The 14,225-nt window shown below is 36.1% G+C and overlaps 1 protein-coding gene across 2 annotated transcripts in view; it reads left to right on the top strand.

Moving 5' to 3' along the window:
* UBE2W (ubiquitin-conjugating enzyme E2W (putative)) overlaps window positions 1–14,225 on the top strand; it is a 65,507-nt gene that overhangs the window by 40,938 nt on the left and 10,344 nt on the right. For both annotated transcript variants that reach the window (XM_014539849.1, XM_014539850.1), the window contains exons 4-5: window positions 2,879–3,034; window positions 6,760–6,835. In XM_014539849.1, the coding sequence (XP_014395335.1) occupies window positions 2,879–3,034; window positions 6,760–6,835 (232 nt within the window). The remainder of the gene's footprint in view (window positions 1–2,878; window positions 3,035–6,759; window positions 6,836–14,225) is intronic.

Genomic DNA, 14,225 nt, shown 5'->3' with positions numbered 1-14,225 from the left:
AGTTTACATTAAAACAGCCTGTGGAAACTACTTACCAGCTTTTTACATGATAAACTCTTGAAAAGTGTTTTCTTTTATTTTAGCAATTCATCTGTGGCACGTAAACTCAGCCTTTCCATGTTTAGACATGAAACTTCTAAAATTCTGTATCTGTCAGGTTAGGCCTTAGGGGTTACCTGTACTATGTACAACTAAGTTATTCCCCTGTTTTTATGGTTGCTAAAACTTTTGGACTGTCTGCATTTGCCCTGCATGCAGCATGTTAAAAAGCCCCGTTTTATTTGTTTGTTTTTTAAGGGTTACTGAGATCTGATTTTTAGTTCAGTCCCCTCATACTTCAGAGCTGATCTCTTGATTTCTGGCTCTTCTCTGCTTACAGACTGTGCTGCCTCTGCTGCAGGTGTCCACGGCTGCTCCCCGCTTTCCTCTCGCTTCTCCTTGTTTCCTTTTGGTCCCTGCATATTTCTTGGCTCCCAGGCCAAGTGATTTAGTATGCCATCATTTCTACCCAAGAATACTGCTTTCCTTCTGCTCTGTGAATTGGCTAGTCAGAGTATACAGTGTTGACCATTGTATTTGTCTGTCTGTGTATTTTCCTTGATGGTTGCTGATACATTGGTTCTTTTTTGCCAAAGAAGATAACTTGGTGGTTCTTCATTTTTTGGCAATTTCAAAGCACTGTTCTACTTGATTTCTTAAAAAAGAGTTGTTCCTGAAAAATATCCTGTAAAAAAATAATTGTTGTGGTCAGAGAATAAGCTCTTGGGCATTGCTTGCATTCTTAATAAATATATCCTACTGGTCCAATGGTATTTTCTGGCAAAAGGAATACCCCAAAGCAGATGCATATTCTGTGAGATTCATTAACACCCACTGTAGACATCTACAACAAGTTGTGGGAATATCAAATGCATGTAATAATAAACTATAATTTGTACTGGTAAAAAGTAAAATTTAATTTAAAAATTAAATTAAAACAGCCTGTGGAAACGAGGATAAATTCAAGAATTGCAAGACCATGTAAGCAGTCATTTCCTTTTGCAGAGCAGCACTTTCTTTAAGCAAGAAGTCATGAAAAAGGCATTAGCATGGGCAGATATAATTGAGGTAAATGGTATACTTCTAACCCAGCTGTGCCAGTCTTTCAGGGGTTTTCTGCATGGGCAAGGAAAGTAACTTGATGTCTCTTATTTTGAGATTTTACTTTTATTTTTCAGCTTTATTTTAGCTCTCTTTAGTGTGAATGGAGGGTGGATAGCCAGATTTTAAAGAGAAAAAAAAAAAAAAGAAGAATGTTTGAAAAGTCATTCCTTTGAGAAAAAAAATCTTTTTTCTGTCCTATATTAGCTTTAGCCAAGGAAATGAGTCCCATATGTTAGTAGTGTGTTTGAAATATTAGAGAACTCCTACTTGTATGAAAGAATGCTTTGTTAAATGTAAGTATTTGTGAGATTGTAATAAATTAGATTTGTAGCTAGCTGTGTAAAAATAAAAGCAAAAGCCTAGCTTATGGTAATTTTCTACAACGTGTCCTATATTAAATTATGACATACTTTACACTGGCCACATTTATTTCACTGGCTCTTTTCTCTCTAAAGGGAAGGAAAGGTATGCCTAGAACAATGTATGTTTCATCAGTTTCTGTCATAAGTTAAGGTAAAGTTTCTCCTTACTAAGATTCTGCTATATTCAAGTGTGAGGCAGTTTGCAGGACTGAAAAAAATACTGTAAGTCTTGTTTGGAAACTACTGGTTTATATTTCATGAGCTTTATAATAATCCCACTATACCTACTGATTCAAAATCTGTGAAAGTGGGGTCCTTGAATTTGTATTTTTAGCCACATCTTCAGGTCATTTTTTTAAAGGCCATGTTGGGGAATTAGGAATGAATACTAAACAACAGAATAAAAATGGTACATTTTATTGCAGAATAAAATTCAGTTAAAGATTGGTGAATTAACTTCTATGTTAAAATAAGTAATTTAATATGAAGTAACAAACATTCTTAAAAATATCTTTTATTGTCTTTGACCTACTTTGGGCTATGCTTATAAATTCCTCAGGATACATGGATCTACTCTCCTTCCTTTTCAGATGCTTAGGTAGATATGTATAAGAAACACTACTATTAGGATATTTGTTGAATTATTAGGGCAAAGGAAGGAAATAATAGGTTTATTACCTTTCAAAATAGTGTAGAAGCAAGATGGAGAAAGGAAAAACTATTATAAGAATTGAGTAAAAGAAAAGGCAGAGAAAAACAGCAAGTAATTGTGTTTTTTATTTTGGTCTAGGCACATAGTTATTTACTGATTAATAAGTAGTAATTTGTGCCCATCATAATGGATGTGTAAGTTTAGAGGAGGTGGAATATGTTGCAGTCATTTCCTTTTGCATAGAGCACCTGAGGTGGTAGCATTGTTACAGGTGGAAGGGGTGTTCCTCCAAACTATAACTCATATTGTCTCAAAATTGAATACTTTCTGTTCAGAATTTTATTGTATTTGATTTCTATACAAATCAAATGCAGAGAGCAATGAATAGAATTTGAAAAACCATTCTTAAAAATCAAGAGTTGACTTTTACTAGTCTAAAAATACATGGTAATTTGAAAATTTTTATAGGGGATTTGAAAAATAACTGAAATATAAAATAGATAATTTGGGGGTTTCCCTCCCCCTATGACATGGGCATTCATACAGTGAAACCAGTATTTACTGAATTCATGAGAATAAAAAAGCAGTTATTTATCTTGTTCCTGGCACTGTTTTTGTTTATTTTTAATTTGGTTTTAAAAATACTAAGATATGTGGGGATTTTTTTTTTTTTTGGTCATACAGAATATTTGCATGTTAATGGAATTTTATTCTTTCTTAGGTCATGTTTACTGGTGAAAATATTCCCGTTCATCCTCATGTTTATAGCAATGGTCATATCTGTTTATCCATTCTAACAGAAGACTGGTCCCCAGCGCTCTCAGTCCAATCAGTTTGTCTTAGCATTATTAGCATGCTTTCCAGCTGCAAAGAAAAGGTAGGACTTTCCAGAATTATTCCAGGTAATGTCTCTTCTTTCAGTTTAGGTAGAGAAACTATTTTCATATACATTTTATTTGAAGGAAGGACTTAATGTTTTTTATTATAAAGTTATAGGGAATGTGTGTTTTGATAATCTTTCATCCCAAATAAAAGTTAGACATTGTTTTATATTTCTTAAGCAGAAAATACCTGCAGATGTTCTAAACAGTCTGGATTTTATTTCCAAAAACATGCACAGGGCAAAAGTGTACAAGAAATTCTTGTTTCTAGATTTCAGAGTGAAAAGCCCCAAGAACAAGCATCATAAGGGAGTTCCCTACTCCCCTTTCTTCCCTGTGCTGGCTCTCACCCTATCAGCCTCTTTCAGGGCATTTCCCAGGAACTGGAGCTTTGCTATCATAATGATTAGGTTGAAGGCGGCAGACTAGATTATCAGGAGAATTTTTAGGACTTTTCCTCTTACTCTCCTTTACAAACCCACAGGTTCTTTGTCTGATGCAGAGGAGAATAAGACCAAAAACAAAAGTCACATGAGTTAATATTTAGGATATCCTTTCAAAGACCCTAAATCCTCCACACTTCTGGTCCTCTTGTCACTCCCACTTGAGGGTTAGTGCGGCACAATATTCATAGAGTGCTACGGTTTTAAAGCCTTACTTCCCCATGGGGCTTTCCATTGTATTCTGTTTACAGAAGATACAAACTTCTCCTTGAGATTAGAGAGCTGAGAGGTTATTTATTTTTCTGTTTCCAAATTGAACTGTCATTTTTATTAAATTGGTATTTAGAGAACTTTTAAGATAGGACTTTATTTTAATTTTTTTTATCCTCACCCAAGGATATTTGTCCATTGATTTTTAGAGATAGAGTGGAAGAGAGAGGGAAAGACAGAGAGAAATATCGATGTGAGAGAAACACATCAATTAGTTGCCTCCTGCATGCTCCCTGACCACTGCCCGAGCAGGGGAGGGGCCTGCAACCGAGGTACATGCCCTTGACCGGAATCGAACCCGGGACCCTTTGGTCCACAGGCCAACGCTCTACCCACTGAGCCAAACTGGCTAGCAGAGTACTTTATTTTTAAACAGTGGGTTATCTAGACTCAAGCACTTTAAGCCACTGTTTGCAAAGTAAGTTTCTTGGGATGTTAGTTCCATAACAAGTTTCTTGGTGTTAGGTTTAAAAAGAAAAAAAAAAGGTTTGTTCAACTGGGCATGGTAAATAATGGGTTAGATTGTGTTTTTTTCAAATTATAGCATTAAGAGCCCTTAAAATGCACTTTTATATACTATATAAGAAAGGAAATTAACTGGGGCAGTTAAACTTGTGACACACCATTAGTTAAGACATGTATCTCCATTCAAGAATATTAAACTGTGCAAGAAAAATGTACATCTTAGAAGAGATGAAATAGAGTACATATGTTAGTATCACTTTTTAACTTTAGTTTCCTCTTTGCTCTTTTCTAAGCTGCATTTTAACACTACATTTGAGCTTTAGTAAACCCCAAGGGCTTTGGAAATAAGTCTTACTCCTTTATTACTTCCATATTTTCTTCCCCAGGACACATACCAGTTTTAAGCTTTTAGTAGAACAGAGCAGTTTGCTATGACTAGGGTTTCTATGTCCCTGCTAATGTTTAATATCTATAAACAGGTGAGGCAGTAACAGGTTTGAATAAGAAAAGCTAAGAGATGAATACTAGTGATATCTGACATAGCTCTTGCATATACCTGATGATTAACTTTTGTTTACATTTAAATTTATTGATTTACTATTAAAAACTAGAAAATTACTATATTCTCTACCTCCTTCATCTTTTTCTAAGTTTCACCATTCCCCTCATATTTAGTTGTTTCCTACCATTTCTTCGATATTTCGTATATAAGACTAGCCATTCCATTTGAATTATTGATAAGCTATATTATATTGTATAAACTATAATGTATTCAACAAAGATGGTAATCTGGAAGTCAGCATCTGGCAGCATTAACTCTGTGAAATATAATGAAATTCAGCAAACATTTATTAGGTACCTACTCTATGCTATTTTTACTGTGCTAAGTAGTAGATTACAAATTGGAAACTTGCTTTGTCATTGAGGTGCTCTAACTTCAACCAAGCTTTAAAAAGTCTTTTAAATATTCACCGAAAACTCTTCTAGTAAAGCAGGTGAATGGTATTCTGTGGTGGACATGGTTGTATGAGTTTCACTTTATTAGTTGACTCTTTTTTAATGCAAATTTTAATTTTTACTATAGGCTTTTGAGAATTTAGATTTAGTTACAATTGTTTTGTTCCAGATTCCCTTTTCATAGTCAAGAATGGTTTCCTAAACTGAAGGTATTTACTAGTAAATCTGTTATGTCAGTAGGTGTTAGTAGATTTGAGACCAGGGGTTTTTTAGTAATCTACCCTTTATTCTCAGTGCCCTTATAATATAGATAGTCCAAACTTCCCAGCCTGTGTTCCTATTCTAAAACAATTTGGTAATCCATCTTTATATATAGTTTATTTTTTCTAAGAACACAATCTCCTTGGGCACTTACCAGTTAGGTTATATTCTTGACTTAAGCAAATAGAATAAGTGTTTTTTTTTAAATTGAGTTCTAGTAAATATACATAGAAGTAGTTTGTGAAATTATTTGCCATAGTAGTAGCAATTTATTCCATATGAGCACTGGTTATGACTTTGCAGGACAAGCTACAGCAGATCATCTAGTCTTTGAAGTAGTCAGGCATCTAATGTCATAATTTTTCAGGAATTTCCTCAGACAGTATTAACAGGGTAATCTTGGGATAGTTGTACATCTTATGCTCTACTCTTCCCTTTTGTTAAATTAATATTAACTCATAGGGGCATTATGAGGCTCGGCTAAGATTAGAGTCGTATGTGTGAGTTTTAGATGAGGTGGACTACCTGTTTTCCTTCCTGCTATCTCTAGGTAGTCCTGTTCTCCATTGCATTGTGCTTGAGCCTATCCTATTAGCTACAAACCTACCCTCCGTGACTTTAGTATAGGTTTGACCTGTTTCCAAATCTTTAGTGTCACCTATTCCTTGTATTTGATCAATATACAACAGTTTTCAGGACAGCTCTTTTCTATAATCTATCTTCAGTGTTGGCATCACTGTTTCTGATGTACTAGTATATCCCTTGCAAAGCTGCCATCTGTTTGTAGTATGGTTCTAGTAAAGCATATATATGTACAGCAGAAATGCCAATATATCTTTTCCCCTTTTTTCTCATATTATTTGGAAACTGAGTCCTATGGTCTGTCCTTGGTGATCTTACAGAAAAGTAAATTCCTTTGTGGAGATGTGTAAGTTGCATTCGTTTTCTCAGACAAATCTAATTGGGTAGACTTTTTTGTTTTAATTACCTCACAAAAGTTATTATTAACTTATTTCTAGGGAGACAAAATACATGAAACCAGAATTTCTTACAACCTAATGATGCCACTACTAGTTGATATTCATTCTCTAGTAATCCCACAGGAGCCTAACTCAAACTACACCACACACTTCTAGTTTTTTAAAAGCAATTTTAGTGTCAAATGTCTGCAGTCCCTAGGGTTTCTTTCATTTATGCCATCAGTAGTTATATTCTTTTTTTATGCATTCTATAATAGTTTTGCTAAAGCTTTTATTAAATCTGTCTTTCCCTTATGCTTTTCTATTTTACAACTTCTTATCTATTTAAACGCTTTTTTGTTTCAGAGACGACCACCAGATAATTCTTTTTATGTTCGAACATGTAACAAGAATCCAAAGAAAACAAAATGGTGGTATCATGGTAAGCAGTTTTATTTTAGAATAATAACTTTTTAGCATTTTGATTTGAAAAATTATATATCTTTTTACCTGAGAAAAAGAAGGGAATATAATTAATGTTGAATTTTTGTAATATGGAGAAAAAATTTTAAAAATACTTTAAGATATTTTATGGGCAAGTTAGACTAGCTTCTTAATGGGACACGTAAAATTATAACCATCATACAAGTAAAATCTAAAATTGCTTTAACATTTTGAAACTACCATTATGTTAAAAAAAAAGAAGTCCTTAGTAATGTTTAGATCAAATTAGAGCTAGTTATTGGGAAACCTGATGTTTGAAATAGAGGTTTTGATGCCTGTGTACTCCTTCAGTTTTGGTGCTGTTCTCTGGGAGGGGGAGCCACATTGTTAGTGCTGACCCATCAAATTAAAGAAAGTGCTTCCTCCTCTAATAGTTATTCCTCAAAAAATGTGAAGTTATGTATACAGTACTCTCTATAATTTTACATTTCTGTTCTTGTGGGGAGGGTGATGGTAGCTTTTATAATTGAAAGCTGCTGGCATCTTTTCTAAACTGACCTTACTGCTTTGCCAGAAATGCTTAAAATTAAAGACAAAAAAATTGATATTCTCAATATACTTTTTGAAGCAAGTGAACAAAACACACCCCCTGTGACACCCTATATAATAAAAGAGAACCATGCAAATTAACTGTCCATCTGCTAGGCTCAAGCCACGCCCACCAGCCAATCAGGAGCGAGTATGCAAATTAACCCAACTAAGATGGCGGAGGCCACGGAGCTGGAGCGAGCAGGAGGCTTGGTTTGCCCCTGGCGATGGAGGAAACCAAGCTTCCCGCCTGCCCTGGCCGGCCCTCCACTCTGCTCAAGGCTACAAAGTTTCAATTATAGAAGATAAATAAATCCCAGAAAAAAGAAAAAAAGGAGAGGCTGGGAGCTTGGATCGCTGGAGGGCTTGGCCAGTCTGCAAACAGCCATCAGCCCCTCACCCAGGCTGGCCAGGCACCCCAGTGGGACCCCCACCCTGATCCGGGACACCCTTTAGGGGAACCAGCCGGCCCCCACCCGTGCACCAGGCCTCTATTCTATATAATAAAAGGGTAATATGCAAATTGACTCTAACAGCAGAACGACTGAAAATGACTGGTCACTAGGTCACACACTGACCACCTAGGGGCAGACGCTCAATGCAGGAGCTGCCCCCTGGTGGTCAGTGCGCTCAGCCTCTCCCGCCTCCTCAGCAGTGCTATGGATGTCTGACTGCAGCTTAGGCTTGCTCCCCGCTGGCATGTAGACATCTTCCGAGGGCTCCCGGGCTGCCAGAGGGATGTCTGACTGCCAGCTTAGGCCCGATCTCCCAGGGAGCAGGCCTAAGCCAGCAGGTGGACATCCCCCAAGGGGTCCCAGACTGCGAGAGGGCACAGGCCGGGCTGAGGGACCCCCCTGAGTGCACAAATTTTTGTGCACCAGGCCTCTAGTTATATACATAAGAGCGTTTCCTTTGTTTTGATTTTTGTTTTAATGTTATCTAGTAAGAATTAGAACTGACAAAACTATTGATAAGGAATGGAGCCTTTCCCCCTTATCTTTCTATCCAGTATGAAACCTGTTACCTCAATTAATTTGAGTCTATTAAAAACTTTAAAAAAAAATCTGACCATTTTATTTGTCAATTATACCTCAGTAAATCTGGAAACAACAACAGAAGCAACAAAAACAAAAGAAGTAATGAAACCGTGTTGCAATTCAGGACCTCTGACTCCAAAAACAATTTTCCTTACTACTGTTTCCTTTTCATTCTTTAAAAAACTTTTTTTAAATTATAGGAGTTCTCAAGGGACATATGTAATGCTTTTAAACAATAAAGAGTTAAAAAATAATAAATAATAGGAGTTCTCTAGGTGTTGAAATAAAAGATGACTGGAGTCAGTACAATAGCACTATTCCAGCAGGTACAGTTTAGGAAGCACAGTGAAAGAAGAGCCACAGAAAAAAGGAATATTTGGGATAATGTTAATGAGAAATATAGAGACCTAGAAGAAAAAAAATAACAAAACTGTTAAGAGCTGTGAGAAAATATTTTAATGAGAAACCAGTATTATTTTTAAATGTAATTTTTTATGAGTTTATTTGAACCAAACTGATGACATGTTGGAGAGCAAGGTCTCAAATGCTCTCCCCAAAAATGTGTATTCTTGAAAAATTATAGGTTTGATGTAATTCAGTAAAAATCCAATGGAATGATGGGGTGAGTGTTTTAAAAGGTTTGGAAAACAATGACAGGTGAAAAAATCAGTTTGAACTTTCAACTAAAAGATAAGAAGGAAAATTAGTCTACCATACACCAAAACATATTAATGTAATAATAGACATTGCAATACAATTAGACTTTTCTAGGTCTTTTTGTATATAAGATTTGTAAATATGGTATGTTGTCATATCAAATGAGCACTGACATCATCATTATCATAATCGATGAGTATGACTTCTGGGCAAAGGAAGCCACATTCTCTCTTATTATTTATTTATTTAATCTATTTATTTGTATATATTGTTCCTCAGCCTAGAGCAGAGATTCTCAAACTTTACCATGCATCAGAATCAACTGGAGGATTGTTAAAACAAATATTGCTGGGTCCCACACCTAGAATTTCTGATTCTGTAGGTTGGGGAAGGAGCTGTGAACTTGCATCTCTAACAAGTTATCAGTTGCTGCTGCTGTTGCTGCTGCTGCTGGTCTGGAAACACACTTTGAAAACTGTTGGCCAAGAACATTGTACTGCTCTTCCTGTCCTTCTGGTTAATTCCTACTCGTCTTTCAGGCCTCAACTTTGACTTTATTACCTCTAGAAAGTCTTTCTTTTCTTTTTTTATTTTTTTTTAAAAATATATTTTATTGATTTTTTACAGAGAGGAAGGGAGAGAGATAGAGAGTTAGAAACATCGATGAGAGAGAAACATCAATCAGCTGCCTCCTGCACACCTCCCACTGGGGATGTGCCCACAACCAAGGTGCATGCCCTTGACCGGAATTGAACTCGGGACCCTTCAGTCCGCAGGCTGATGCTCTATCCACTGAGCTAAACCGGTTATGGCTATTACCTGTTTTTTAATAAGAAATGGAGAAAAGCCACAGTGATACTAAAAATCAGTTCTTTAAAATAAAATACACTTATAATAGAAGTTATTTTGATATTAATAGTTTTTATCAGTTACTTTCTGAGAAATCTGTACTTTCATAACTAAACTAGAAAAGTCTTTTAATATTTTCAGATGGATCATCTCTAGGTTGGCCAAAAAGTGCCAAGAAAAGAGATTTGCTTTTTTAAAATACATATTTTTATTGATTTCAGAAAGGAAGAGAGAGGGAGAGAGATAGAAACATCAATTAGAGAATCATTGATTGGCAGCCTCCTGCATCCCCCCCACTGGGGGTTCAGCCTGCAACCTGGGCATATGCCCTGACCGGAAATTGAACTGTGAACTCCTGGTTCATAGGTTGATGCTCAACCACTGAGCCACGCCGGCCAGGCCAAGAGAGACTTTTTAAACAAAATTTACCTCTTAATGTAAAATAGTCCAGGGTTTATATCGGAATTAATTTTCTCAATAAACAGATTAAAAGTATCCCCTCTTCCTATCCCTCCCCCTAAAATACAAATAAGCCATTTTTTAAAAGCACTGGATTCTAATTCAACTAAATCATGACTACCCTAGTCCAGTTTCAGTCCTGGGATAGTATCCTAGCCCCAGAACACATGTTCTTTTTCATTCGCAGATAATTATTTCGAACATCCTCAGTTCATTAACTTATAGTGACCATTCTTACCTCAGTGTGTTTTCTTGAACCCTGTAAGTGTAAATCATTCCCTTCCCACAGTTAACCTTAAATCAACAATTTTGCTCCATGAGTGAGCCTGATGTGAAATCAGGGAAGAGAATATTAGTATATATTTTGTGATGGTAGAGCAACTGCCCTGTCATAAATGTGGGTCAGTACGTGCAGAGAATCTTATTTGAACATTTTCTTCATCTTTAAAAAGATAAAGTGTGTCAGCTGGGTAGCATATAGTGTCTTCTTTTTACACTTAAGAATAATTAACAGTTTTGGGCAATGTGAAAAATAGCCTACCTTGACATTGTAATTGAATTTGGAAAATCTTATCAATAAGGTAATCGTACTCACTTATAAAGTAGAATACATCAAGTCTTAGGTGTTTGTATTCTGCTTAGCTGCTTTAGTTCCAAAAGGTCTTCATTGATCATGTTCTCTTTATAACCAAGTTACCAAGACAGGTGATCTTTTGTTACTTCTTAGCAGCATCTAATTCTGAAAGGATTACAAAGTTTGCCAGCAAAGCTAAACAAAAAGATCAGACTAAACAAAGATTTGCTTGGAATTGGATGAACTCCCTGAAACACTTAACATTTCAGTTTCTAGAAACATGCAGAATGGTAGGCGTCAGGTATGGAGCTCCACAGTCCTGCTCTGTGGTGCTAACCAACATCCTTGGATCAGTGTGGGTCAGAATATGTGTCAAGTGTAGCCAAAGAGACAGGAGAGGTTTTGGGTTTAGACTGGTGATTTATGTGTACTTCAGAGGGGGCTTCTGGATGCAGGATGAAGGCACTATTAATGAAAAACAAATCTGAAATTTAGTTTATCTCCTGGTTTTAGAAGAGGAGGACTCAGCTGACACACTAAAATTGAGCTGCCAGATATTACCAGTGTTGGGTTCTTGAAAAAAAGCATCTCAGCTTAAATTTGTCATCTTCTGCATTATTAGTTAGCATACCTTGAAATTTAGCCTAGTCACTGCTAAATACGTATTGAATGGACAGTTTATCTCAGCATACTGAGGATCTGTGGGATTTACCTGTGATTGAGAGCTAGAATCTTCTTAGAAGACAAGTTTGTATCCAGTTCAGTGTACAAGTGAATGAATGATTGAGCCTCAACTTTCTATAAAGCAGACACAATTGTTCTTGAAAAAAATAAGAAAGAATATTTTTATGAGATTATAAAAACTTTCAGTGAGCTAGCAGTCAACTAGAATCCATTAATATCCATTTGCTTTCTGGAATTAATATAAAACATTTACAACTTAGTTTCTTAAATTACTGCTTTCTATAGATAGGAGTACAGATGTGTGGTTACTGAAGCATTTTTCTTAAGGTGATAGATTATTGAACAATATAGCTTAAGACTGCTTTCGAGTATTGGCTCCAGAAAACTAGGCTTATAGGAAATAAATTGACATAATGTTTATATGTTTTATTCAGTAAACTGATAAGGAGCAGAAAAATGTCTTTTGCAAAACTATAGACTACATTCTGGTTCTATTTGGCTGAAACATTTCCTGCAGGATTATAAGGGAATAAGAACATAAAATTAATCTCAAACTAGTATTAACAAACTCTTTTTCGCCTTGCCTTATAAATTCATAGATTTATCTACATTAGTTGTGAACCTTTTTATTTGTGCTACCTTTTTTTAAAAATATATATTTTATTGATTTTTTACAGAGAGAGGAAGGGAGAGGACTAGAGAGTTAGAAACATCGATGAGAGAGAAACATCGATCAGCTGCCTCCTGCACACTCCCCACTGGGTATGTGCCCACAACCAAGGCACATGCCCTTGACTGGAATTGAACCTGGGACCCTTCAGTCCGTAGGCCGACGCTCTAGCCACTGAGCCAAACCGGTTACGGCTGTGCTACCTTTTTGAACTCTAAATTGATGAGTCCAAACTTTTATACTAATTTTAACAGTTTTTTGCCCTTTATAACAGTTTTATTGTCTGATCTGAAATCTTTCTTGAATCGGTTCATCAAAGGAAAACTTTAATTCCCTAAACTGTTGAGAGACTAATCTAACTATAAAGATTGATTTTTGTCTTTCTTGGAGGTAGCATCCCACTTCATATCTACTGATCTTATCCTGTATCCCTTTTCTTCTAATCTTCTGTACCTGGGAATATTCAGGAAGATGGTTTCCAGTATAATGAATGTGATGGTAATTGTACTCTGGGGAAAACTAAATGACCTTCTTCTAATATAGTTCTCTCTCATTCATGTTTCCCAGAACCCAGTGAAGTTAGCCATGGTAGGTGTCACCTGTTTGGAACTGGTGATTTGTATATTCTATTTGAGAATATAATTTTAGGAGGGGCTTCTGCAGTTCCAGAAAAAATTTAAATGGTTAATAGATTTTTTTTTTTAGGACATCATCTTGCCACAAATACGTTAGCCAGGAGGTTAAATACGTTGTGTTCTTTCAGTACCTTTTGTAGACTTATATTTGTTTTGATCCAAGATGGGTTCACTATAACAACTATTCTTTTGTAAGCCATTTCTGATATCCAAGAACCCTTTCATTTAGCCAGGACGCTGTGTTCCTTCTAACAATGAATTTTTTGCTGCTTAGAGGCGGGTCTTCTTTTTTAAGGAGAAGGTGGCCGTGGCTTTTGCTTGTACCTGTCTCTGTACGTAAGTGTTTGCTCACAGACTCTTGATGCCATACAGCCATCGTGGAGTTGTCATGTTTAATTGAACTCCATTTTCAGAACTTATTTAGGAAGTTTATTCCTCTAAGGATACAGTACTCAAGGCAGATAATGTTGCATTAGTTTTAAATTTCTTTTAACATCTGACCCAACATGGGAATCAAGATAGGGAGAATAGCTTCGCATGGATCTCCCAGTCATTTTGGATGTTGGTAGCACATTCTACATCAGCCTATTGTCCTGGAAAACTTCCAGAATGAACAACCTGATAAAGGTACCTTTATGGTACCACCTATCAAAGATGATGTGTCTTTGGAGATAAAAACTTACTGTTGCCCTGACCGGTTTGGTTCAGTGGATAGAGCGTCGGCCTATGGACTGAAGGGTCCCAGGTTCGATTCCGTTCAAGGGCATGTACCTTGGTTGTGGGCACATCCCCAGTAGGGAGTCTGCAGGAGACAGCTGATCGATGTTTCTCTCTCATTGATGTTTCTAACTCTATCCCTCTCCCTTCCTCTCTGTAAAAAATCAATAAAATATATTTTTAAAAAAACTTATTGCTGGGTAACTTTATGTTGAGTTGATTTTATCTGTCAGTGCATACTTTGTCACATGACATGATGCTAAAGTCTATCCTCAGTAGTTGGACATATTAGATAGAGTTTAGTGCTATCTCTTAGTTTAGAGATTTAAGTGTGATTAGTTTTAGTATTAATTTCTAGTATTATGAAATATACTACTGGAGAAGTGATATTTTAAGGACTTACTCATATTCTTAAGTTTGTACATCCCATAACTAATATGTCCTCTTTTTCCCATTTCCACACTGATTTAAGAAACAGATAGTTTCAAGTTGTGACACTTAGAGGCTATAAACTATCC

The sequence above is a fragment of the Myotis brandtii genome, unplaced genomic scaffold (assembly GCF_000412655.1).
Source record: "Myotis brandtii unplaced genomic scaffold, ASM41265v1 scaffold23, whole genome shotgun sequence".
Lineage (NCBI taxonomy): Eukaryota > Metazoa > Chordata > Mammalia > Chiroptera > Vespertilionidae > Myotis > Myotis brandtii.
Note: the sequence above shows the minus strand (reverse complement) of the source record. Positions and strands in the feature narration are given on the sequence as shown.